The sequence below is a fragment of the Eulemur rufifrons genome, chromosome 3 (assembly GCF_041146395.1).
Source record: "Eulemur rufifrons isolate Redbay chromosome 3, OSU_ERuf_1, whole genome shotgun sequence".
NCBI classification, from domain to species: Eukaryota; Metazoa; Chordata; class Mammalia; order Primates; family Lemuridae; genus Eulemur; species Eulemur rufifrons.
This window is the reverse complement of record NC_090985.1, coordinates 27,225,333-27,252,923: the sequence shown is the minus strand read 5'-3', so window position 1 is coordinate 27,252,923 and position 27,591 is coordinate 27,225,333. Positions and strand designations below refer to the sequence as shown.

The window sequence follows — 27,591 nt, the reverse complement described above, 5'->3', positions numbered from 1 at the left end:
CTGTATTTCTTTTTCTCAGTGCTGAAACCCATCTTGTAAGTTATAAGGCTTTTCCCCCCAAAAGATTCAGATCTTACTTCTCATTGCTCTAATACCCTAAAGCCCTGTTCTGGGCTAAAGAACAGAAGCTCACCGAAGAACAGTCAAACAGACGTTGAGGGTAGAAAGGACTTTTTCTCTTTCTTCTCATCTAGTGCTTCCTAACAGATTACACCACCCTCCTGGCTCCAAAATGCCAACTCTGCCAATACAGGTCAGGGTAAATGGTGGCACCTTTCCCCAAGTGTGTTCACTGGATTTGTTCTCTCTCAGGTACTTTCGGAAGTCTTATGACCCCGTTGGCCCAGGTGCAAGGTGAAGTCTTGCTTTGGAATCTACTCTGAATCTTATACTTTTATTCCATTATGAGCAAAAACACTCCTTCCCTAAGATTTCTGAGCAGTAATGGGTCTAACTATAATTAAAAACATTCTAATTTTAAACTTTAAATTTTGATTATTGTCATTCTGACTAAAACACCAAATTATATACATAGTACGAATAAAACCAGCAAGAAAATGATAGTTATTTATACTTGCATCAGCATTAAAAAGAGTGTCATTTGGCCAGATATGGTTCAAAAAAGTAGCTTCTATACAAGTACCATATAAAATCTTAATGTGTACAAAATTCTGAATGCTTTTGTCTACTGTTGAGTTTTTTGAAACTTGGCTGTGGGTTTAGGCAAGTTCATCCTTAAAAACTGTGGTTATAACTGCTATGGGAGTACAGTTAAAAAAAACGACCCAGAATGGATTAAATGTGCTTTCCACAAAACATTACAACTCTCAAGCAGCTTTTTCCATGTTGAGCATTTACATTAATAAGAAGTTGTTATAAAGACTAGTGATTGGTTTACTAAAAAAGAGTGTTCTTTCCTGTAACACAACAACAAAAAACAACTCGATCAAAAAACTTGAATAGGCATTTCTTCAAAGAAGACATACAAAATGGCCAAAAACCATGTAAAAAGCTGTTCAATATCTGCATTTGAAATTTAAAAACCACAGTGAGATACTACCTGACACCTAATAGGATGACTACTATTAAAAAAAAAAAAAAAAAAAAAAACCCGAAACTCAAACCCCAAAATAACCCCCTAGAAAATAACAAGGTTTGGTGAGAATATGGAGAAACTGGAACCCCTGTGCCCTGTCGGTAGGAATGTCAAACGGGGTAGCGGCTGTGTAAAACAGTATGGCGGTTAATCAGAAAATAAAAAAACAGAATTGCCATTCGATCCAGCAATTCTACTTCTGGGTATATACCCAAGAGAACTGAAAACAGGGTTTCTAAGAGATATCTGTACACCCGTGTTCACAGTAGCATTATTCATAACCGAAAGGTAGAAACAACCCAGTTATCTACAATGGATGAACAAACAAACAATATGTGGAATATACACAGTGGAATATGACTCAGCCTTAAAAAGGAATGGGATCCTGACACGTGCTACAACATGCATGAACCCTGAGGACATTATGCTAAATAAAATAATTCAGTTGCAAAAAGACAAATACAGTGTGATTCTACTTATGAGGTACCTGGAGTAGTCAAATTCATAGAGACAGAAAGCAGAATGGGGGTTGCCAGGGCCTGGGGGAAGGGGAAATGGGGAGCTGAAGTTTAATGGGCAACAGTTTTTGCAAGGAAAAAGTTCTGGAGTTGGATGGTCGTGATGACCACATAACAATGTGCATGTGCTTAATGCGCCTGAAACGCACACTTAAATGGTTAAGATGGTGCCAGGCGAGATGGCTCGTGCCTATAATTGCTACTCAGGAGGCTGAGGTGGGAGGAGCACTTGAACCCAGAGTTCAAGACCAGCCTGTGCAACAAAGCAAGACTTCCATCTCTAAAAAATAAATACATAAAAAATAAATAGTTAAGATGGTAAAGTTTATGTTATGTGTATTTTTACCACAACAGAAAAAAGTGTGTTCAAGTAAGTTTCAAAAGCATTGCCTGACAGCAAAGTTTAACAACACCCTTTGAATTGCAGGACACCTCTGTGTATTCAAAGTGCCAGTGTACACTCTTTAGCAGAAGGCACTGCTGACATTTCCTGAATCTAGCATCCTTTCTCACAGAGCATTGTTACCGTCTCCCAGGACCCAATCCACTGAACACAATCTGGGGAATGTTAGTTTACTGGCGTAATTTTTATTTCTTTAAAAAAAAAAAAAAAGGCTCTTGCTCTGTCACCAGGCGAGAGTGCAGTGATGTGATCACAGTGGAATGCTCACTGTAGCCTTCGAGTCCTGGGCTCAAGGATCCTCCTGCCCCAGCCTCCCGAGTAGCTGGGACTGTAGGCGTGCACCACCACACTTGGCTAATTTTTCTATTTTTTGTAGAGATGGGGTCTCACTTTTGCACAGGCTGGTCTCAAACTCCTGACATCAAGCAATCCTCCTACCTCAGTCTCCTAGATTGTTGGGATTACAGGTATGAGCCAGCACACCCAGCTGTCTAATTTTAAAAAACACTTTTATAAGAGAGATGGGGGTCTTGCTGTGTTGCCCAGGCTGGTCTCAAACTCCTGTCATGAAGCAATCCTTCTACCTTGGCCTCTCAAAAGAAATCAAAGTAGATTGCATAAGATAATTGAGGTTTTTTATTTGCATGGGATATAGTTCAGTTTGAGGATGATAGTAATAATTTCTGAGTGACAATTAAATGAGGCAATAATTTTTTCTCACTTTGAGCTCAGTTAAAGGAAATGATATGGAATCAGACACACTACACTAAAAATCCCAGATCCTTTCAAAGAATTGATTCAATGTTCCCTCACCCCTAAATCATTCACCACAAGAGAAATGATCCATATACTTTACATTTCTCTGAGGACTTACTGAATTTCAGAGAAAGTTACTTAGAAGCATCACTGTGTCCAGCCTCTTTTTTAAAAAAATTCAACCCACATACCCAACCCTCAGCCTAAGAAAAACAACACAGATAAATGTCCCCAATATACCTTTTCTCAACTGCCTCTTCCTCAGAGGTCTAGTATCTGAATTTGATATTATCATTCCCATATATGTCTCTGTACTTTAACAACATAACTGAATCTAAGTCTTATGCAGGATTGTTCTGCAGGTTTTTCAACTTTACATAAGTGGCATCATACTGTAAGTATTCTCGTGCAGCTTCCTTTTTTCCTAAAGACTGTATTTCTGACCAATAATTATTAAAAGACTGCATTGCTTCAAGACATTCATTTCCTAGTGTTTATTGACAGGAGAAAACAAGACAGGAATAGCAATTCATAATGATCGTGGTTCTTGTTAACACTGCCACTGTATGGTGTCTTCAGACAGACCTTCTAAACCATCAGGTCTGACTTTGGGGGGCACCTGGAGACACCTATCAACTGGTACCACATCTTCCACAGGGATTAACATTTCTGCTGGTACACAACGTGACTGTTTTACCTTCACCATGGGAACATATTCCTCTGGCGGGGCCGGCTGGATTTTACTGGACATCTCGATGACAGCTTTCACCAGGCCCGTCACATTCTCATACACCTTGTCATTGGACCTGTCCAGGTTGGCAGTAGGAGGGGGGCTGATTTCCTGGGGCTGCAGCTGACAATACAGAAGCTGGTCATTTTCCTACTTTCCAGTAGATGGCATGATATCATCACAATTAACTTAGAGAGCTTGGTCTTTAAAAGAGATCAAAGTAGATTGCATAAGATAATTGGGTTTTTTTTATTTGTATGGGATACAGTTCAGTTTGAGGATGATAGTAATTCCTCTGAGTGACAATTAAGTGAGGCAATAATTTTTTTCTCACTTTGAGCTCAGTTAAAGGAAATAATATGGAATCATACACACTACACTAAAAATCCCAGATTCTTTCAAAGAAGTGATTCAACGTCCCCTCACCCCCAAATTATTCACCACAAGAGAAATAATCGATATACTTTATATCTCTGAGGACTTAGTGAATTTTAGAGAAAGTTACTTACTTGGCTAAAGAGTCAAACATTCTAAGACTAAAAATTTCCACTTAGCTTGAATTCTGCAGAAAAACTGTATGGCTCAGGCTTAGCTGCCCTCAAACCACCTAACGGAAATGTGCCATCGCTTTATGATTACAAAACGCTGGCAGACAGCGTCTGCTTGCAGAGCTTGACTGAAGTCAAAGCAGCGGTGGTGTTGCCAGAAGCCTCCCTGCCGGAACTGGCTTCAGCCAGCTCTGCGCTGACTGCACCTGGGCCTACACCCACAAACCTCAGTGCCCTCACCCGGGCAACGGTGATGAGGGGAGATGAAGCCACAGCTGTAAAAATGCACACCCAAGTCCTGGGCACAGAGGGGACAGCAATAAATGTTACCCAAGACAACCTGAGAACTAATGGTGGAATGAGGGCCTTTGGGAAATCTTCAGCAGCATTTAAAAATTCAAATGGGTATGAGAAAAGGACAAGAATGATACAATCATTGTGAAGATGATTATGTCTTATCTTTTGGTAAATAGAAATGCTGTTTTTGGCATCTGTCAATCATGAGAGACCATGAACCAAGCAGATGTGCCCTCCCATTGGGCCTCCTGCTTTCTGGTCCAGAGTCACATGCAGAGAGCTGGTGTGATAGAGAGAGCTGGACAGACACACAGAGACACAATGTGCTTACCCTCCACGGCTATTGTCGAACGGAAGGTGAGGAAAAGTTAAAGGAATTTATCAGAGAAAGGGAAAAAAGAAAAACAATATTAATAAAGGCGTCAGACAAAACCCCCATAAAAACACATGAGCAGAACAAAAAGGAGCTAGTTTCCAAGCCTGCCCCCCTGCTTCTCAGCTCCCCAGCTCCGTGTCCAGCACGCACAGTGGAGGCTTGCCATGCACCATGCTGGCTCTCACACGACACACGGGGAGAGCAACATGCAAAGCCTGAGAGGAACCGTGCAAGTCCGGCAGCAGTGCAAGATCAACAGAGTTAGGGCTCTTCAAAGAGAAAAGAGGAGGATGTATGTGTTTTTTTTTTTTTTTCAGCCAGACATTGTCAACCAAGGATGTATGTTTTTAATTACTAAAAACTGTCCATCTGAATTCTGAGATTCAGGAGAAACTGCACAACCCTCAATTCCCATGCCCTGACCCCCCTCAACATCCTTGGAAGCCTGCTTTGTCATCTAGCCTTCCTGCCATAATAAAGATTCCTGGCTTGGCACTGCTTCTACTTCATTATTTTTTTTTTTCACGGCTTCATTCTTTATTGAAATTTTTTGCTTTTCTAGTGATAAGAATTTAATTTTATGCTACACAGCATTTGAGGTTAATTGGGATTTTACATTTTAGACCATAGTAACATTTTGAATAATCTATGTTATTTGGAAGGTTTTGTTAATCATTTAATTAGTGCATTTGCTATCATCCCAATTATTATATTTGTTAAATTTACAATGGACATTTTCACTACAATAACAATTTCTGATATTGGGGCTGCATTTAAAAACATTAGGAGCTTTTTAAAAAAATAAAACCAAGTAGCCTACAGTATTCAGCAGAACAACACACTGTACACGTTTGTAGCCTGGGAACAATAGGCTATACCATATTAGCCTAAGTCTGCAGTAGGCTGTACCATCTAGGTTTGTGTATGTTCACTCTGCTATTGACACGATGATGATACCCTCTGATGATGCATTTCTCATGATGTATCCCCATTGTTAAGTGACACATGACTGTATGATAAAGTGCTCAACCATTCCCTTCCTGATATTCAGGCTGCTCCCCCTCCCCCGTAGACAATGCAATTTAATTATTTAATTATCATTTTATACCATGCTTTTCTTTATGTATGCTAGGTTCCCCAAAGAATACGTGCGGTCTTCTGTTTAACTTCGCAGGATGTGCCAGTTCAAACTACATTGACACAAAAAGGCACGGGGCTTTCTGAGGAGGGTGCCACAGGGTGAGTTCCATCAAGAAAAAATATAACAATTCTGTAATTCTAGGGAGGTGGAGGGAGGTTTATTTTAACCTGTTTAAAGTTTTTGTACTTTTACCCTTTGCCCAATTCTTATCATAGAAGAGAACTGTCATGATGTTTCTAGGGATCATTCACACTGACATTCCAGAAGTAAAATCTCAGTTTGAAGAGACATCCTATTGGTTTCCTACTTTCTGGAGCTTGACAACTTGGAAATTCCTTGGCAGGGAGTTAATGATAAAAACACCACTCTCCATAGGCAGAGCCAATTCCAACCACTTAAAAGTTAATGCTTAAAGACTAAGAAAATTAAGAACCAAAACGTGAAGCTACCAAGGAGAAACTGAGACTTATTTCTGACTAAATCTTATTTGGATGAACTATTTTAGTTATACCTAGTTAAATGTAAGTATTTCGGTATTGAAACAGTATTGTCCTTTTAGGCTGGATTCAGTAAATGCTACCAAACAGATAATAAAAGCCATTTTGAAAGTTTGCTCTTATGGCTTATGAAAATAAAAAAAGTTCATTAATCTAATTCCCCCCCCCTTTTTTTAAGATAAGAGATGGGGTCTTGCTATGTTGTCCAGGCTAGACTTGAACTCCTGGGTTCAAGCAATCCTCCTGCCTTAGCATCCTGAGTAGCTGGGACTAGAGGCATGTACCTCTGTGCCCAGAGCATCTCTGGCCCAGTTGTACTTGCACTATGTCCCACAGGGAGCAGGCTAGTCCATGCCAGTGCCGGCCCATTCACTCTCTGATCATCTCCAGAATGACACTGGCAAACCTCTGTACTCTGAGTTACAGGGTGACTATCACCCTGGGCCTAGAGATGATATTTTCTCTTTCCTATGACTGACTCTGACTCCTCTGAAGGGCCAACAGTATATTTACTTCTAACCAAGAATCAGCCAGAGTTGGCTTTGGAAGTGAAAACCTCTGAGTAGAAGCACACAAGTCAAGTGTACAGTCAGCCAGGCCTATGGCTAAATGCTGGCTCAGCTACATGAAGGCTATGTAACCTTGAACAAGCTGCTTAACCTCTGTGAATCTTCATCTCATATGAAAAGTGATACCACCACCAATCTTGTGAGGTTGATGTGAGAATATAAAACATGAAAAAGGTCTGTCATAGCACTTGGCACAGGGAAGGCATTCAATAAAGGGTGGTTACTGGTAAAACAAAGTTTACCTTAACCTGATACCATATTTTTTCAGATTTTAAGATGCACCATTTTTAAATGTACCACTGAGACAAAACAAACAAACAAACAAACAAAAAAACTGCCAATTAAGCCCATACACTATCCCAATTTTATAGGTATTAAAATGTGGGGAAAAAAGGGTATATCAGTATTGAGAAATAAGATATATTTTGAGAGGTAAATTGTTATCTCTAGTGGAAAGTAAAAAGATCTCATATCTCCTTAAATGAGCCAGGCTGGTAGACGAGCATCTCCTTTCCTTACTTCTCCCAGCGACGAAGGTGCTCCTAAGCTGCTCTAGTGACTCCATCACTCTGGGGGTGGGGTGGGTGAGTGGGGACCCAAGAAAGTCAGACACTGACAGCCCCAGATGCACACCCCTTAGGGGCAGGCAGTGACGGAAGAGGCACCCCAAACCAAGGAGAAACCTGTGGTGGTTTGTGCTTGAGACAAACACTCCCCTGGGTCTGAGAATGACTCTACTTAGTACGTGTTGCTTTTACAAATGCAATTCTGACCCTAGATGGAAAATAATGAAACTTTCCATGAAGCCACACTTATAAACTTGGAGCCAGTGAGCCTAGAGAAGGTCCTCATTTACCCCAGCCATCCTGGTTTAATTAATTTTTAAAACCAGAAGCAATCTCAGGATTTTATTCCCAAGAAACATTCTGTCTGATTAGAGGAAGATGTAGGCAGAATATTAGGATCTGACTGAGTTTCTAAAATCTATCACACTGAGAGAAAAACGGGAAAGAAAATGTTTGCATTAAGCTTTTCCCTGACTCTCAGAGGGGTTCAGAACCAGGCTCATCAACTCCTGGATCCCACTGCAGTTCCACTCTGCCTCATCCCTGTTTTCAACCTGGTCTCCACTCTAAGACACAAACATCATTAACTGAGAACTAAGGGACTCACAAGCCCTGCGAGCAGTATGTGCTGCCCAGGCTCAGATGCCCACCTTGACGCCCTCGTTGTAACTGTCCCCAGGGCTGCTGAGGCTGGCAAGGCTGCCCAGGTGACCGGGGGCTCCAGGGCGAGGCGGTTTCTTTGGTGGAGCTACAGGATCTGGTAAAATGGAATGATTCCCGTTAAGTAATGTGTGTTAACAAAGAGAAAGGAAACCACTCCCAAACAAATGCCTACTGGTATTCTCACAAAAGACACTAATTTTGCACTCTAAGGAGGCATTTCTGATGCATTACAGCAATAAATTCTTTTTCCCAATATTCCCGCCATGAGCTGAATGTGGTAAACTTCATACTTGCTGTGGTCTACAGAGGGAAAATTGTTAAATAATCGTGAAGGCATTCCAAAGCTATGATATTACATACATTCAAAACCTGCTCCGACCAAATTGTACAAACTTCTTGACACACAATTCATCTCTTCATTTACCTGGTTTACCCACAGGCTGATATATGTGTTGGTTTCCAGTCTGTGGGAAAAGAAAAGCTCAGTCAATGCACTGGTGTGTACAATGGGGTAATGACCCGCCTCTCCACCCTGTCCATTCACCCCCTTGAACCTCTGGGCTAGATACTGCAGTATCAAGATGAACAAGGCAGGGTCCTGCCTTAAAGGACCAGGCAAATTAGCAAATGATGCCAACAGGATGCGTAGAAAGGGCTGTGATAGAAGCAAGCATGGGATACTTTGGGAACACAAACGGAGGTGGTCACAACCAATTTAGAATGTTCTTGGGCCAGGCACAGTGCCTCATGCCTGTAATTCCAGCACTACGGGAGGCCAAGAGTTTTGATACCAGCGTGGTCAACATAGCGAGACTCCGTCTCTACAAAAAATTTAAAAATTGCCGGGTGTGGTGGCATGTGACTGTAATCCCAGCTACTTGGGAGGCAGAGGCAGGAGGATCACTTGAGCCCAGGAGTTCAAGGCTGCAGTGAGCTATGATCACACCACTGCACTCCAGCCTGGGTGACAGAGCAAGAACCTATTTAAAAAAAAAAAGAAAAAGAAAAAGTTCTTACACAGATGTCTCTAATTTAGCTCTAAAGGTTTCAAATCCCAGGCCCTCCCAGGGGTCAGGACATTCCCTCCCAGGTTCCCAACCATGCTTATCACAATAAGGGCTACAACCAGAACAATGATGACGGGAAGGGGCTTGGTAGCACCAGGCATGTAGATATCCCATGGGCCTATGTTGTCAATGTCCTGAAGCACTGTGTGTATCAGGACCTGGTGTTACACCTTCATCAGTTTCAGGCCAAGCTAGAGAAGCCAAACTACAGCTTAGAATTTCTGCCCCAAGGACAGAAAAAGAGACATTTCCACTTAATTAAGCCCAGTCCTACTTCAGGTTGATCATGCCTGAAATTACATTTAAAATAATCTTTCTGGCCAGGCACAGTGGCTCACATCTATAATCCTAGTACTTTGTGAGGCTGAGGCAGGAGGATCATTTCAGGCCAGGAGTTTGAGGGTGCAGTGAGCTATGATTGCACCACTGTACTCCAGCCTGGGCAGCAGAGTGAGACTATGTCTCAAAAACAAAAACAAATACAAACCCCACAACTCTCTGTGGCTAACTACATGGGAAAAAATCTTTTTAGAACTATATAATACTTCTGAAAAGATTTTTCTTGCTTATTTAAAAATAATGAAGTGGCTAATACATATAATTTCAGGTGCTTTTATTTTCTATTGAAAAAAGATCCACTTCTTTAGACTACAAGGGCCATGAAAGAGCACACACAATTAAAATTGCTCCTCTCCCCAGAATCCAGTTGTTTTCAATGTGCCATTTAACACCTTTGACTTTAAAGACCTGCAAAACCCTCAGAGCTTGAAGGTGTGAAGAACGATTCCTTAGCAACTTACTACTTATTGTGCAGTGCTTTCTGTTTAACATATCATTTTCGTATCATTCATTTATTCAACAAATAATTATTGAACAGCTGCTTTGTTCTAGGCACTGTTCTAGGTATACAACAAAGATCCTACCCTTGTGGAGCTAACAGTGTAGTGGATACAGACAAATAATAAACATATATTACAGTACACGCTGTGCTGTCTCCAACAAAAAAAGGAGGTGTCAGGAGATCCCTTGGGGTGAGAGGGGAGGAGCTGTAGTTTTAAGCAGGAAGTTCAAGCCTTTTGAGAAAGTGATCTTTGAGCACAGACCTGAGGTAAGAGAAGCCCTGCAGCAATCTGGGAGAAGAGTGGCCAGGGAGGGAGCCCCAAGCAGGGAAAAACCAAGTGTCTGGGTGACAGTGAGGCAGCTAGTGTAGCTAGAGAGGATGAGTGAAGGCAGAGACTGGTGAAAGCATGGCCAGGACTTAAAAATTGACAGTCTGTTGCCTGTACTATGCTCATTGATTCAGGCAGTAAATCCCACACACATTTAATAAAGGTTTAAAATACAACGAACTTTCTGGTTGATACTTAGGTAAGAAGAAAGTTCAATTAACTAGAAGATCCTATTCGACCATTCTGGAATAATCTAGAAAATGTGTGTGCACGTACAATACAGTTATGCAGGTTCTGCTCTCGAATGGCAGGCACAGAAAAGGAAAGCCCTTGCTTCAGAAGTCTGACAGGATGAGTGGAGCCAGGCTGTGCTCACAGTTTTGCGCGTATCCAGCTGTGGGCCCTGGCAGAGTCATGGACCTGCTTGGTGCCTTGGTAAACTGAGGCTAATTACGCTTACCTAAAACCGGGTTGCCACAAAGTGAACATGCTGTCAACTTGTATATTAAAGTCCAAATAGGTTTTTACTTTTTATGCACACTGATGGAATCAATTTTCTACTAGCCTGTTATTAATATTTGCTAACTACTTCACATCCATTTATAATCTACATTGTTTTCTAGCCAAAAGGTTCTCCTTGAAACTGTGGCATATTTTCAAAAGTGTTAAAAGCTGGAGTGTTTCAACAAATGGGCCAAAACTAAATTGTTACCTTTAGGAAAGAACAAAAGAGAAAAAAAATCCAGAAACAGTCATGGTATGTTAATAGTCTCCAGGAAAGAAATGAGGGAGGCCTGCTGAGTCCAGCCGGCCACATGCGTTTGGCCACATGTGCATAAACGCACCATCTGACCTCTGGCTCGGTGACAGGGAACTCTGGGCAAGTTTTCTTTGAGCCCCAGTCTACTTATTTGTGAAACCTAGATGACAACAGTGCCTGATTTGTCAGGACTGATGCGAGTACTCAGTATAGCACCTTGAAGAACTAAGCAGGTCCTCAGTCAGTACTATACTCTTTCTATTGCCTAGGCCTGGCATGCAGCAGACTGGGAGATCACAGGTGGGGTCACCACATTTCATCTGATTGTCTTACGAGTTCTTATTAATAAAGCATTTCTGGGCCGGGCGCGGTGGCTCACGCCTGTAATCCTAGCACTCTGGGAGGCCGAGGTGGGCGGATCGTTTGAGCTCAGGAGTTCGAGACCAGCCTGAGCAAGAGCGAGACCCCATCTCTACTAAAAATAGAAAGAAATTATATGGACAGCTAAAAATATATATAGAAAAAAAATTAGCCGGGCATGGTGGTGCATGCCTGTAGTCCCAGCTACTCGGGAGGCTGAGACAGGAGGATCGCTTGAGCTCAGGAGTTTGAGGTTGCTGTGAGCTAGGCTGATGCCACGGCACTCACTCTAGCCTGGGCAACAGAGTGAGACTCTGTCTCAAAAAAAAAATAAAATAAAATAAAAAAATAAAGCATTTCTGAATAATCCTTCTATCCAGGTTTAAATTAATTAATTTACTCTACATATTTTCTGAGTGCTTTGTATGTGCCACATACTGGAACACAATTTTCCTTAGCTAACAAATTTCCCATTAGCAATGTTCTAAATAGCTAGTCTCTTGAATGGAATTTATTTTCATGCTGATTTTTGCCCCTTCTCAACAATTTAGGACTGAATATTTGTTAAACATTAGTCTTTTCAACATAAGGAATCTCAGTGAGATGTTAAAGGGCCGATAATGTGACCTTCTTGCTTCTGAACTGAAGAACGTCTGATACACACTATCTACAATCCACTGAGCCAGCTCTAATGGGAAATGCCCAACCTTCACATGATGCCAACTGGGAAACCTTCTAGGTGCAAGATCTTGGGGCAGATGTAATTTTATAGTGCAGATTGGGAAAAATTCCTGGTAGGGCCATTCCATAATACGCATCTTGGAGCTGGGTGATGACACAGTCTCATGAGAACATAAAATTGTGATTAAGGTTGGTGCTGCATTCCATTCAAAGAGATTTGTTATGGAAAGATCTAGAAGACGTTTAGTATACTTTTATATCAAAATTCTGTGCTATTTTATACAGAAAAATGTTTAAAAGGTTTTGAGATAAATGTTGACAGTTGTATGCATGTATGTGTGACCAGATGTCAACTCAGTGGTCTCACCCTTATTGGAATAGAACTTTATCTCTACCTGACAGGCACAGTAAGTGTTTAAAGAAATTTGCATTTATTTTAAACAGACATCTGATGGTGGAAATTCTAACAAAACAATTTAAATTACTTTCCTTCAAACACCAGGGAATATTTCTAACATTTGGAATAATCATAAGCTAGCTCTTTCAAGAGAATTTCAGGCATTTCTCCCCATAACAGCCAGAAGACAAAAATCTTCCTTGAATAAGTTTTATGTGACTGTGGAAACTTTATAACTATGCAATAAGAGCGTAAAAATTTAGCAAATGACAACTTGTGTGTACAACACTTAATATATGTACATATTTCTTTAGGTCACAGAGAATTGGGCTTACTACTAAAAAGCCTGTATCAGTAATGGGACAACAGACTTCTGTATCTGAATAAGAATTCTGGGCTGTACATCCTGTATATTAATAATTTTAATCTTAGTTAAAATGTTCAATTTACAGACTATTGTGTACCATATGACAAATACTGGTAAGCGTGGGTATCTTATGACATCAACATGATGGTCCACGCACATGAGAATTTGAAATCAAATCCTGGTGAAAATTCAGGCCGTTGCTTACCGGACCCTGAAGACTTCCATCCTCCCTGTCGATGCTGCCTCGAGAGAGCCGCACGTCAGGTTTCTAAAGAAATTAAAACAAAACCAAAACAGTTTTTGATTTGAAAATTACTGACAGATTCTGTATTAAATTCCTTCCTTTGGTAACACAATTGTCCTCTGAATAAGAAGAGCTGAAAGTTCCCCAACTTCAAAAAATTCTCAAAACCCAGTGATGATGAATGAAGGTCAGCTGCCTTGGGAAAGGCCCAGTTTACTTCTGTCCACACACTTGGCACAGGCTAGCACTTGCACCACGGCCCCACACTGTGCGGGAAAACTTGCACTTCACCTCTCTTCAGCGCAGCACAGTGGGCTTTCTTCTTCAGCGAGAGAACCTCACCCCAGGATAAAAACACTAGGCACTGCTTTCTGATGCCTGGCAGAATAAGGGATTATATGGATTTGGCTGTCTTGTCAAAGCACCAAATGGGTCCTATTACCAGATTTTTTTTTTCCATAATGCATCTAGAACACAGAAACCAAACAGAAATATCTGGATTTAATGTAAATAAGAGTACACAAACTTCACTAATATTAGAATAAACAAAGTAGGTTACATGGCTATATGGTGAAGGAGCCGGGTGGAAGGGTTTTTACTTATGAAAACAACCCTATGCTCCCACAGTACTGGCTTTCGTGGAGCCTTCAGCCAGCCACACTGACTCCCCTTTGCCCATGCACAATGGCCACACACTTCGGCCTGGAAAACTCTGCTGCTCTCTTCAAGACCCAGCCGTATACGCCTTCTCTGCAGCACGGTTCCCTCCTCCTCTTCAAGCAGAATTGGTCACTTAGTCTATGCCCATGTCGGCATATATCATGCAGTAATTACTTCCCTCATCAGACAAGGAACATCCTGATGTCTGATTTGTCTTTGTATCTCCTATTTTCTGTACCTGACAAGGGGCTGGCCCTTGTCATAATCCATCAGCACTTGTTGGGTGGGTAATGAGGAAATGAGCTTCATCTCTTCTTTCCCAGTTCCACTGGTGTAGACCAAATCCTCTCACAGTATCAGCTTTCTAGCCAGTCTCTCTACTTCTGCCCTTGACCACCTCTAATTAAAGCACCGTTTTCATTACATCACATCTTGACTGTTCCTCCATGGCCTATACTGATCAAGTCCAAATTCTTCATTGGGGCCCTGAAGGCCTCAAATTTCCTTCCATCCATTAGAGCCCTTGTGGGCACAGGGTCAGTTGTGGGCGCCAAATTGTTGTGGGAAGTTGGCAAAGGACACATCCACCATTAAGATCAGAGTGATCCTTTGATGGCTCAGAGATGAACTCCTTTCTAGGACAGACGCCCTGCACTGTCCTTTGCCTACTTCCCCCCTCTCCCCTTTCTTTTCCTCTAAGTGTAGCACAGTGCCTGGAATGTAGTGGGCTCTCAATGAATGCTCAGGTCTGAGACCAGGTAATACAAGGAAATGGGTGAAGGAGTTACTGATGGTTAGTCACAAAGAGAGGGTTCCGGGTGATAGCTGTTAATGATCCTCAGGGTTGTCATGCGGGAAAGCGTGAAACCTGTGTGTTGCCCTTGAATACTGGGCAGATTTTAGCTCACTTATGGAAGAAGTTTCTAATAATCAGAGGCACCCTGAAAAAGAATGGACAGCCCTGAGAGTGGCAGCAGAGAGTAAGTGGAGGGCAAAAAGTCACATCTTACCTGTTATCTGTTAATTCATCAGAATTTACAAAACACATAACGTGTACCAGCCCCTGTAACCTTAGTGCATGGCACAGTTCCTGCTGGCACACACTCAATAAGCTATTGTTGAATTCATTAATTTCCAAGTTATTATGTTAAAAAAATCTTCCCCTTAATGGAAAAATCAGGTAAATAAAGGTAGAAAATTACCTAAATCCTCAATGCATGTTAAGAAAGCAGACTTCTACAAAGTATGACAGAACTCTGTCCTTAAGCAAACCAGAAAATTTTGTATAAATATTTCTGAACTCTGAAAAGCATAACCTGAAAAAAAAAAAAAACCTCTAAAGGATAAAACACTGTACCATGTTCATATGCACTAAAATATCAGGAAACAATAATTTAAATAAAGAATTCTTCCTGCAAATGTAATATATAATAATTAGTAATATATAAATCCAGTGCCACACAGGTGAAGCCAAACCCAGAGGCATGCAGGTGGCGACTGCTGCAGAAAGGACTATCCCAGGAGACATCAACAGCAGGGGCTGGGCGGGAAAATTCAAAGTAGGCAGTTTCCGACCTCAGAGAAGAAACTTCTCTGACAGGCAGGACAGACATGAATAGACAGAAAGGCTACCTGGACCCAAATCTCAGTTGAGGGCCCTCAAAGGGGACCCCAGAGTGTGACTGGCACACCTGTTCTCTGTAGCTGGACCCTGAGGTGGCCCCAGACATATGGGAGCTCTCACCACTCAGCGAGCCCAATGGCAACACTCACAGCACAGAGCACTTTACAGAGGTGGTAAGTATGAGGGACCAGTGACAGCAGCAGCCATTTGCTTAGCACTTTACAGCTGGGCAAGCATCCTTAATGCACGCATCGTCACTTAATCCTTGCGGCTGCCTTGTGAGGAACAGGACTGTAATTCTTGCCATTTTTCAAATGTGGAAACGAATCCATGAGGATACGTTACTTGTTTGAGGTCACTTCCCAGTTAAGTGTGTTTAGCAACCTGCCTGGCAGAAACCCCACTGGAAACAGGCAGAGGCAGCCACTGGGTCTCACTGTCAGTGACTCAGAGATTTACAAAGAATAAGGAAAGAAAGAAAGGCCAGGGTGTTTTCTGCATTTTGTTATCTGTGTGTCAACTGGGGCAGCTTTTCTCTGCTATAAAACTATGACCCTTCCCCCATCAGAACTTTAGAATAGCTTTCAAACTAGTCTATTACTGCCACTTGCAAGTTGTCATCCCCAGCAAACATGATGGGTGCTGAGTACCGCACAGGCCGAAGAATCAAGCATTGGGCAGGCCCCTGAGAGGGGAGAGGCCTCACCTGGGCTTGAGTGTGGGACACGGGGGGTCTGGCGGGGAGCAGAGCAGGGGTGCTCAGGGGCACTCTTACAGCTCCCTCAGGTGGGCAGGCACTTTGTCTCAAAAAAAAAAAAAAAAAAAAAAAAGACTGAGTCTCACTCTGTTGCCTGGGCTAGAGTGCCGTGGTGTTACCCTAGCTCACAGCAACCTCAAACTCCTGGGCTCAAGCAATCCTCCTGCCTCAGCCTCCCGAGTAGCTGGGACTACAGGCATGCGCCACCATGCCCGGCCAATTTTTTCTGTATATATTTTTAGTTGTCCATATATTGCTTTCTATTTTTAGTAGAGACAGGGTCTCGCTCTTGCTCAGGCTGGTCTTGAACTCCTGACCTCGAGCAATTCTCCCGCCTCGGCCTCCCAGAGTGCTAGGATTACAGGCGTGAGCCACCGCGCCGGGCCAGGCACTCAGTCTTGAGGGTGGGTTTCCAATGACTCCTAGCTGGGTCCCTCTCCACTTCTCCAAGGTTATGTTACCTTCTTGGGGGCATCCAGACACTGGTAGGGTGGCTATAAAGGACCAGCTCTGCTTCTCTCACTCTTCCTAATAAATCTGTTGCCTGCACATCTCGGGGTCTGTTTCGGGGAAGCCAGCCTAAGACACATGTCTACCTCTGAGCTGATGGAGATGTTCTACAGATTGATCTGACCTGTGGTTACTGGAATATATACAAATGTAAAGATTCACTGAGCTGCAGACTTCAACTGTGTGCACGTCAATTAAAAAAGAGACGAGGACAGACAGCCTCCTGACATACAGCTTTGAAAATGACCTGATGTATCCAAAAGCAGGTGGCCTGGCTTGGTGGCTACAAGGAGACACATCAGAAGCCAAGGCACAGAAACAAACTGCTTGTAAGTAGCAGATATCACAGAAACAAACAAAAATCTTTAAAAATACACAGCATAAAAAGGACTGTAACTGGATGTAATTACCATTATTAGAGTCTCTTCAAATGGAGGATAGTGAAACACATGAGCATATACCCAGAGGCATAGCTGCCACCACCCCGCGGCACCACGAGAGCTTCTAAATTCAAGTGCACCACCATGCAACTGAGGGACAGCCCAGGGCACTTTCTCACGCTACACCCTTATCACCAGGTTTCTTATCTGTACTCCCGGCAGGCGCATCAAGCTTTATGTCTGAAAATCTAAATCTCCAGCCCAGACCTCCACCCTGGGCTCTGTTCCTTGCATCCAGCTGCTTCCTCCACAACCCTATTTGTGTATTCCACAGGTCCAAACCTGAAGTCATCATGTTTCCCGGAAATGAACCTCTCATTCTGAATTTTCTCACTTGGTGGCACAATGTTACTTTTGGTGACCCCAATACTAGGTTTCCTATCCCAGATTCCTCCTTCCTCTTGATTTCCTATACCAACTCTTGTCCCTTGTAAGTCTGTCCTCTCTCATCCCCTCCCCCCACCCCCAGCTCAGGCCCTCCATTATGGATCTCTGCATTTCCCTCTTGCGCTCTGACCCATCAGTCAGCTATGCACTAAGACAACACCTGCTTCAAACCTTCAAGAGTATCCCCAAGCCTAAGATTAGAGAGTGATTTTGGGACCACATGCCTCAAAAATCAACAAGGGTACCTGTTATCACTGTAAGTCATCAGCCCCTCCAGACCTACTGCAGTTCTCTGGGTTTTATAACAAGTTTCCAGTGATTTTTCTGCACATTAAAATTTATTTTAATTTATTCATTTGTAAAATAATTACAATATCTACTTTCTCAGGATTCATACAACACTTATTTTTATTTTTTCATCAAACAAAGATTTAGATGCGTAATAACAGACATTGTGTGGTAGTGCAGTCAACAAATGCTGATTGAGCCATGTTAATGCTGAGCAGTGTACGAGAGCTGAGGGGAAAATGCTGAACAGACAACGTTCCTGTCTTTGTGATTCTTACACTAGTGGAGATAGGAAAACAAGTGAGACGCTGTCATAGAGTGAGAAGCACAAGGAAGAAAAAGCAAGACACAGACAGTTAAGGCACAGCTCCTGCCCTCAAGGAGCTCACATTTTAGCAGAGAAAGAGGTGAGTGAGAACGAAGGACTGCACGCTGTAGTAAACAAAGTGTGCTCGAGCATCATGCTTGCTACTTTATGAGGTGCTCCTGGCATCTAGTGAAGAGGCCAGGGATGTTGCTAAACACCCCTACTATTCACAGGACAGTTTCCTGCAACAGACAACTACCCAGCCCCAAATGTCAACAATGCCCAGCAGTTTGAGAAATCCTATTGTACGGAAAGGTGTATTATCTTTGAGGTAACACAAAGGGGTCTTCACAAGATGAAAAGGCATTCTTCAGGCAGATTCCACGGGGATGGAGAGCTAGCGGGGGAGCACTCCAGGCAGACACAGCACTATAATGAAAAGGCATGAGGTTAAGCAACACTTTCATTCATTCATTCGATACTAAGAGCTTTCTATATGCTAGGCACTAGAGGCTGAATGAAGAATGGGAAAGATAGAGTCTGTGGTCCCTGCCTTGTGGGGCTTTCATCCTGGTAGAGGGAACAAACAAACAGAAAAACACAACACTGTCTTATAAGCATTAAGAAAGGTACTTGTCGGCCAGGCGCGGTGGCTCATGCCTGTAATTCTAGCACTCAGGGAGGCTGAGGTGGGAGGATCGCTTAAGGTCAGGAGTTCGAGACGAGCCTGAGCAAGAGTGAGACCCCATCTCTACTAAAAATAGAAAACTCAGCCAGGCATGGTGGTGTGCACCTATGGTCCCAACTACTCAGGACAATCCCCTAGAACAAGAAATACCTGGATAAAATGTCAGTAGTGCCAAGGCAGAGAAGCCCTGGTCTCTAAGTAACACTGTTGTTTGTTTATCCTTTATACCTTACTTTTTGTGTTTAATGTATCTTATGAATTCTATGTCTCACAAGCTAAACAGTTACTCATAATCTATACCTAACACATTCTATTTGTTTTCTAGTTTTCTACAGTAGAAATTGACTATTCCCCCATAACACAGCAAAAGTGAATTATTAGTGCTACAGAAACACACCCAAAGAGTGCCTACTTGAGACTCTGTGGGTGAGGCAGAGTATAAGCATGGGCTTCTAGAAGAAAATGAGATTTAGGCTGAGGCCAAAAAGCATGAGTGGGAGTAGACAGGTGAAGCAGGGAAGCTTATTCTAAGCAGAGGCCAAACAGGCAGGAGATGTGGGCCAGCCTGGAGCACTGAGAGAGGGGCCCAGTCAGGAGCTGACTCCAGGGAAGAATGAGGAGTCAGCTCACAGGGCTGACTAGAGATGGGCATCATCCTGTGACAGCCACCGGTGGATTTTAAGTCAGAGGGGGACATTCAGAACTATTGCATGGCTGTGGCATGAAACATAGCTTCAAGGGGACATATTTGAGACCCCAACTTAAAAAGCCTCAAGTGGAACACTCATGGTTGCCTGCCCCCAACTCCAAACTCTCCTCCCCTCTCATGGTCTCCCTCAGTGGAGTCACGACCTACCTACTTGGTCACTTGAGGGCGAAGTGCCTCCCAAGCCTTGACTGCTTCATAGGTCTCACTGCCCCATGGCAGTGTCCTCCCCACAGCTCCCCAATCTTCCTCCTGCCTCTCTTAGGACATCTTCCCAACTGAAAGGGATGTAACATTCTTAAAAGAGCAAGTGGCTATCACCACTGCTTAGAAAGCTTCTGATGGTTTCCTACTGCATTAAGAATAAAATCCAGGTCTCCCTCCCTCTCCTGCCTCAGCCTCTAGCCATGCTGGCCAAGTTCCCTGCTGCAGTAGGGCCTCGGAACTTACTGCTTCCCTTGGGCTGGAATGTACTTCTTTCTCTTTTCTCATGCTTTCTACTTGTTTACATCTTAGAGATTCTTTTTCAGACTACTTCCGCTCCCCTTCTGCCCACTGTTTTCGTCATAGCAGTTCTGACTGATGACTCGCTTTTTAAGCCTTTTCACCCTTCTCTCCTCAACTAGAACATAAAAGCTCCATGAGAGCGGGAACTGCACCTGTCTTATTCACTCTTGTGGCTTTGGAGCCCAGCACAGGGCTGGTATGTAAGAGGTGTTCGATAAACATGTGTGGAAGGCACAGCTGAGAAATGCTGATATGGTCCAGGCAAGATGTGCACGTGGCTGCACATGGACCGTAAGAGGGACAACAGAAGAGAGATTCAAAAGATACTTAAGGATTAGAACTAATAGGATGTGGTGACTTTGCAATGAGTACAGAAAGGACTTTCAGGTTCTACCTTGGGGGGGCGGGGCTGGTAAAAAGGCATAGAAATCACAAAAGCAAAGTCAAGTTTGGTATAGAACATTACAAATTCAGTTTTGGACATGCTGACTTTGATGTGCTGATAAAACAGCCAAATAAGGATGACCAGAAGGCAAATATCTAAATCAAAGACAGGGGTCAACTCATCTTAAACCAGTATTGTTTTGACCTTGAAACCAACAGTGACAATACATAAATCATTCTCACTTAAGGCTGAGGCAGGAGGATTGCTTGAGCCGGGAGCTGGAGGTTGCAGTGAGCTACGATGATGCCACTGCACCCTAGCCTGGGCAACAGAGCAAGACTGTCTCAAAAAAACAAAAAACAAAAAACAAAAAAACAACTATTTGGGAGAAATCCAGGAGGTCATGAACAAACTCTGGGTATGCCCTTCTTCTCGCTCAGGAAGAGAAACACACTGATGATGACCTACCACTTAGGGTGTCATGTGGACTTAATGCAACTCTAAGCGTAATCCCTGTGGGACAGTTTATCCAAATATACAAATGGATTATGAACATAATTTGGAAACCATCTGGAGTGCTGGAGACGTTCCACATACAGAGTATGGGTTACACGGGCTTGTATGCATCAAAACTCGTCCAACTGTATACTTAAGATCTGTGAAGTTCACTGTACGCGAAGAACCTCAATAAAAAGAAAAAAACCCAACAACTACTGAACATCTTGAGCCTTGCTAGTGTGACCTATTTCCAAGTTCCGTATGTGCACTAAGATGTCAGTCCCAACACATCCTGTAGTGACTACAACTTTCCCATGTTCATAAATGCTGCCGAATCAGTCTGAAACATTACTGGTTGATTTAAATGTTTCTGTGCCTATAAGACTGGAAGCAATTTAAGAAACAGAGGTTGTATCCTACCCTCCTTGGTATCTCATCCCTTACCCTAGTATTTAACACAAAGTTGGCATCAGTATATGTTTATCAAATCAAAGCCCAAGGGACCAGTGAAGTTACCGCCTTCAGATTTTGTAGAAACAATGTGAACCCAGGCTCCTCTCAGCCACATTTCTTCTCAGACTACTTCAGGAAGACTGAAATAGCTAGTCAGGGTCCAAGGAGAACGGGGAGTGGGTTCTCACAGGCCCTCGTTCTGAGGCTGAGGGCACAGAAGTGCCTGGTAGCAGGGGCCCTGAGTTCAAAAGGACCTTTGTGTCAAATAACACAGAGACTGCTCTGTCCCACCACTTCCTCTCTGTCCCCAAGGGACTTCTGAAGGGGGTTGTTGACAAGGGTTGCCTGAAGGAAGACATTTCCCATCCATAAGTCCAGACACATCCAGTGCTCATCTGTCAAGAATGCCGTGAAGGCAAAACTTAGCTGTCTTGTTACATACTCTGCAGCGGTGAAATGCAACGTTTTATGCGAAGGCTGACACTTAAGTGGAAGTTGTTTCTGTGTAAACAACGTGGAAATGCAAAAACCAAAGAAATGCTCATATGTCTGAGCCCATAATGCCACTACTAAAATCTTAGAAATTTATCCCTAAAAAATAATCAAGAAAATAACCCACTCTTGCAAGTTTTAGGAACCAATGTAAAACTAAGTCTCCTGCTTTGGAAAAGATGAAATTTTACAATCTTTTGCAATAGAGTCGAGTCTAACAGGGTTTAAAAAGTGGAAGAAACTTTTCTGAAACACAATTACCAAAAATCTCTCTTCTTTTTCCAGCCAGCGCTGATCTTCTTCCATTTCCTGTTGTTGTCGGATCAGCCGCTCTTCCATCAGGTGGGTAGGCAACACCTGCCCGATCCCTCGTAGGTCCAATGCTGCAGAGTCCTGGAAGAAGGGTTGAAAACACCATGTCCAGTCTTCTGAGTCTAGTCAAAAGCTCTTACTTTGTTTTATGAGTCTTTCAAAACAGTGAAGCACAAGAGCAAGGGCAACGGAAATAGAGCCTCTCATACTGCGCTTATGTGAGTAACTTTTCTGGAGGTTGCAGTTTCATGTGTGTCCAGCATCTTTAAAAAGTATACAATTGTTTAACTCATAGATTCACTTGTAGGGGGTCTATTCTAAAGAAATAATCCAAGATATGTGCAAAAAATGCATTGTTACTTATAGTAAAAAGAAATAATTTGGGGTCCGCACAGTGGCTCACATCTGTAAACCCTGCACTTTGGGAAGTTGAGGCAGGAGGAGTGCTTGAGCCCAGGAGTTTGAGACCTGCCTAGACAATGCAGAAAGACTCTGTCTCTGCAAAAAATAAAAAATTAGCCAGGCATGGTGGCTCAAGTGTGCAGTCCCAACTACAAAGGAGGATGAAGTGGGAGGGTTGTTTGAGCCCAGGAGTTTGAGGCTGCAAGAACTGTGATCAGGCCACTATACTCCAAGCCTGAGTGACAGAGGGAAAATGTGTCTCTTAAAAATAAAAAAAAAACAAACAAAAAACTGGAAAGTTTCCTGGGTGTGGTGGCTCACACCTATAATCCCAGCACTCTGGGAGGCTGAAGTGAGAGGAATGCTTGAGGTCAGGAGTTCGAGACCAGCCTGAGCAAGAGCGAGACCTTCATTCCCTACTAAAAATAGAAAAAATTAGCCGGGCATGGTGGTGCACGTCAGTAGTCCCAGCTACTTGGGAGGCTGAGGCAGGAGGATCACTCGAGCCCAGAAGTCTGAGGTTGCCATGAGCTAGGCTGACACCACGGCACTCTAGGATGGGAGACAGAGCAAGACTCGGTCTCAAAAAACAAAAATTGGAAAGTAAAATTAACAGAGGTTTAAGGCCGGGCGCGGTGGCTGACGCCTGTAATCCTAGCACTCTGGGAGGCCGAGGCGGGTGGATCGCTCAAGGTCAGGAGTTCGAGACCAGCCTGAGCGAGACCCCGTCTCTACTAAAAATAGAAAGACATTATCTGGCCAACTAAAAATCTATATAGAAAAAATTAGCCGGGCATAGTGGCGCATGCCTGTAGTCCCAGCTACTTGGGAGGCTGAGACAGGAGGATCGCTTGAGCCCAGGAGTTTGAGGTTGCTGTGAGCTAAGCTGACGCCACGGCACTCACTCTAGCCTGGACAAGAAAGTGAGACTCTGTCTCAACAAAAACAAACAAACAAACAAACAAAAAACAACAGAGGTTTAAATATGGTACATATTATGAGATTATGGAGTAAACAGCCATTAAACATGTTTACTTCAAGAAATAGCAGACAACTACAGATGCTTTTTGAGGCAAATAAACAATTTCTAATACTGTAGCAGTGGTTCTTGGTTTTACCAGCAAAATTTAGTAAAAATTAACATGGTCCACAGAACTGAAGGCTCTGACTTTCTGTTTATTCCTTGGCCTCATGCATATGCTAATTATACTCAACTTAGGGATCAGCCTTTCAAATAAATGGACTAATGATTATTGCATTTCTCCTTGGGTATTTCTTTTAGTAAAAACAAAAAATTCACAAAGCCAGAAAGCATTTGAGTAGATGGGGTATCTTGATTTTAGAATTGAGTCATCAAAATCAAGAAATCTTGAGATTAAGAAATAAAAGGTACCTTAAGCCATGCTTCATAAGTTAACAAACTGAAGCACAAGAACATGCAATTTACCTCAATGTTGGGTTGCCACATTGATATCTCCTGAGGTCTATGATTCCATGACTCTGTTTGGTCCAAAAGAGATGCCTGACCTGGGTAGATGCTGCCAGCCATGGCTGTGATTCCATGTGAACCAGGGTAGCCAGAGACCTGTGAATGAGTTAGGAGGCAAGTGAATGTTTTGCCACAGTTCTGCTTTACAAATGTAAAGAAGGAACTCAAATTTCAGGGAAAATTATGCTTGGCAGAATAATGGGTCCCCTAAGATGCCCACATTCTAACTCCATGAACATGTGGCTATGTTCCTTTACATGATAAAAGAGACTTTGCATATGTGACTATAAATCAAGGACCTTGACTACCCTGGATTATCTGAGTGGGTTCAATGTAATCACAGGTTCTTCAAAAGCTCAAGAGGGAAGCAGAAGAGGACAGAGAGGGAAATGTGACCACTGAAGAATGGCCATAGAGACCTAGCACTGCTGGCTTTGAACATGCAGTAAGGGGACCACGAGCCAAGGGGTGCAGGTGGCCCAGAAGCTGGTAAGGCAAGGAAATGGATTTTCAACTAAAGCCTCAAGAAAGGTAATTTGTTATGGCTGCATTAGACAACTAATTCAAATGTATACTAAAAAATAAGAAATTATTTATTTTGCAATTTTTACTTATCAAGATGCTGAGAGCAGACCATTCCTGGATGCAGAAGCAACAGGAAGCCACAAAAATGGCTGAGCCATGGTCTGCTTTAGAACTCCCCTTTCCTGCCCAACCCACCACCCCTCAACAAGAATAACAAAAACAAAACAAACAAAAACAACCAAAACCCACAGAGAACCCCAAATATCTGTCCTCTAATGAACAAGGGGCTGATAGCGGAAGAAGTTATACCTTCAAGTTCTAACAATGATGACTAAGGCAAAGAGCAGACATTTGGTTGGACATGAAGAAAAATTTCAAGGCAGAAGGAAAATAAGAGGGTTTCTTTATGTGGTTCCTTCTCTCAGTCAAGAGAAAGAAAGAGCAAAATCAGTATTTGTTTCCACAGCTCATTAGTCTAATAATTGTATGGCTGGGGATGTCGGTTAATGAGATAAAGCACAGCCAAATCCATGTTTCCAAATATCAACACACCCTTCAACAAGGGTTTCGTGTATTTATTATGTTTCTAGACATTAATTTATACCAAAGTATGATATGGACAACATGAAATCAACAAATTTTCAAGTATGGTATACAACTAGTTCTAATAGTTTATTTGAATGGAAATATCTCAGTAACAAAAAAACCTACTAAATACAAAATGCTGTATCACTATTTTGGGGGGAAAAGGGATGTATTACTGCCAGAAAGCTTTTCGGAATTTTCACAACAAAGAGGTTTCAAATGATCTGAGGCAGGTTTCTAAACAATACCAACCATGTGAAAGGAACAGTGGACACTTTAGGCTACAAAGAAACATGAAATAACACCAGGAAATGTCTTATAGCTAGTCTTACTTACAAAATAGGAAAATTTGGGCTTGGGAGTTAATTATATAGTTGTTCAATGAAAAAAAAAAATGAGTGTTTTACCATATTCTCTATTTACTCATTTCTACACACATAAAGTAGAGAGAAATCCCTACTCTCAGGAGCTTCTACTGCATTGGTGACAGACAGCCACCAACACCAATATTAGAGCCCCAAGTCGTGCCACTAGGATACCCCGCAGGTCTGCCAGGACACAAAGAGGAGTTGCTCTGCTAACAGGCTGTCTCACTAAGCAGATGCTACCATGTTTTCTCTAGACAATGCCAGTAATCAATCCTGCTCAGGGCCCTTCTGCTGTTTGCTAGAACTCAGAATATCTTAGCAATCACAGATGTGGGGTTTCTTTCCTTAGGCCACTACACCCTCTGGCTGCTCTGACCACTATCCTGGGTCAGCATGTAGCTGGTAATCTAGACTGACCAAGATGGAAGGGCCCTGTGAGCTCCTCCCATGAGCAAGGGGAGTATCTTATTCACTCCAAGTTCCCAATGCCTACAATAGTGCTGGGCACAGAGTAGAGGGACATCCAGTGTCATCTTGCTAAATGAACAGAAGCCCTTGAGACCTCCAACGATTCACTCCTCTTCCTCTAGACAAGTAGGTATCTCAAACAGTATTGCCCAAAACATGGGTCTGAGTCATCTACCCCAGAACCACCTGGGACTGCTTGTTAACAATGTGATATTCTTGGGCTCCACCTTCAGAATAAGTATATTAGAATCTGAAGGCAGCAGATGAAGAGCCTGAAATTTACCCAGTTTCACTGCTCTAAGCTACCACAGCCATACGGTCTTTTCTTTCCTAATAAGAAACAGGGCCTACATAAGTCTTTGTTACCCTAGTACCAACAGTTAAGAATTTTTGCCCACATTGACCCAAAAGTGGCTTAATTTAAACCCTGGTAAACCCTGTTCTCAATAACTCTATGAAGAAGGAAGGAAAGAAAAAGTACTGACCCTCTCGACAGGATTTTGACTCTCACAGATATTACAATGAGTAAAAAAAGCTGAAACCAAAAAACCATATATGATTCCATTTACATAAAATTCTACAACAGGCATAAAGAATCTCTGGTACTAGAAATCAGAAGAGTGGCTGCTTCTGGGGCAGTAAGCAACTGATGGAAAGGGGCATAAGGGAACTTCCTGGGGTTACAGAAATGTTCTCCATCCTGATATGGGGATGGAATACACTCGTGTGTGCTTTGTTCAAAGCTAAGACCTGTGTGTTTCACTCTAAGTAAATCAGACCTCAATAAAAGCTAAAACAATTTTCTCAAAAATAAAAACAAACAAAATTATTTCCTTTGCTTTAGATTCTTTTCTTTCAAGGATAATCTTTTCTAGTTTTTACAGGTATTTGTCTATCAGTCTAACACTCTTTCCACACTTGTCCATATTGGCATCTCATTTGGTTTCAGTTAAGCAATTTTGAATTCTACTCTTGCCTTCCAGCAAAACTTCCCAGTTCAGTATTACCTCTGCATAGTGTATGTCCACTGGATTCACCTTGCCCTTCCTTTATTATAAGAACAAAAAGATGAGAAAGGGTCTAAGAACTGTTGGAGGCACTTGTCCCACCTACTTTAAGACTAAATATATAATGAATGCCTCCTGCATGGGGTGTCAAGACAACACTCACTCAGACAACAATTAGGGCAACCACTTTCTTTGCTTTCTGCTAGCCAAATCATACTCATAAGTACACAAATAATAATAAAAAAAGAAATATATATAATGTACTTCCCTACCCCAAAAAGGCTGAAGAATCAAATAACAAATTTTGTATCTGCAATACAAAACTGCACTATTGACTAGTATACCTGGTAATGATTGGTCTGTACCATGTGCTGTGGGCTGGGATAAAATCCTTCGCTGGACCTTGGGCTAGGATAACCAGGTCTGCTGGGCTGTGAACAAATCAACAGAGCATTATATGAATGAATCTTTTAATTGTGGTAAATCTATGTTTTATGAAAATAATCAAAAAAGATTATTTCTCTAATA

General features: G+C 42.4%; 1 protein-coding gene across 50 annotated transcripts in view; it reads right to left on the bottom strand.

Annotated features, from left to right (window-relative positions):
- PTK2 (protein tyrosine kinase 2) overlaps nt 1-27,591 on the bottom strand; it is a 266,149-nt gene that overhangs the window by 6,533 nt on the left and 232,025 nt on the right. For 33 of the 50 annotated variants that reach the window (XM_069466821.1, XM_069466823.1, XM_069466824.1 and 30 more), the window contains 8 exons: nt 27,408-27,494; nt 24,069-24,206; nt 22,169-22,300; nt 13,167-13,229; nt 8,585-8,624; nt 8,148-8,254; nt 4,680-4,688; nt 3,471-3,626 (listed from right to left, as the gene is read on the bottom strand). In XM_069466821.1, the coding sequence (XP_069322922.1) occupies nt 3,471-3,626; nt 4,680-4,688; nt 8,148-8,254; nt 8,585-8,624; nt 13,167-13,229; nt 22,169-22,300; nt 24,069-24,206; nt 27,408-27,494 (732 nt within the window). The remainder of the gene's footprint in view (nt 1-3,470; nt 3,627-4,679; nt 4,689-8,147; nt 8,255-8,584; nt 8,625-13,166; nt 13,230-22,168; nt 22,301-24,068; nt 24,207-27,407; nt 27,495-27,591) is intronic. The other 17 variants (XM_069466840.1, XM_069466868.1, XM_069466841.1 and 14 more) reach the window with 4 other exon arrangements.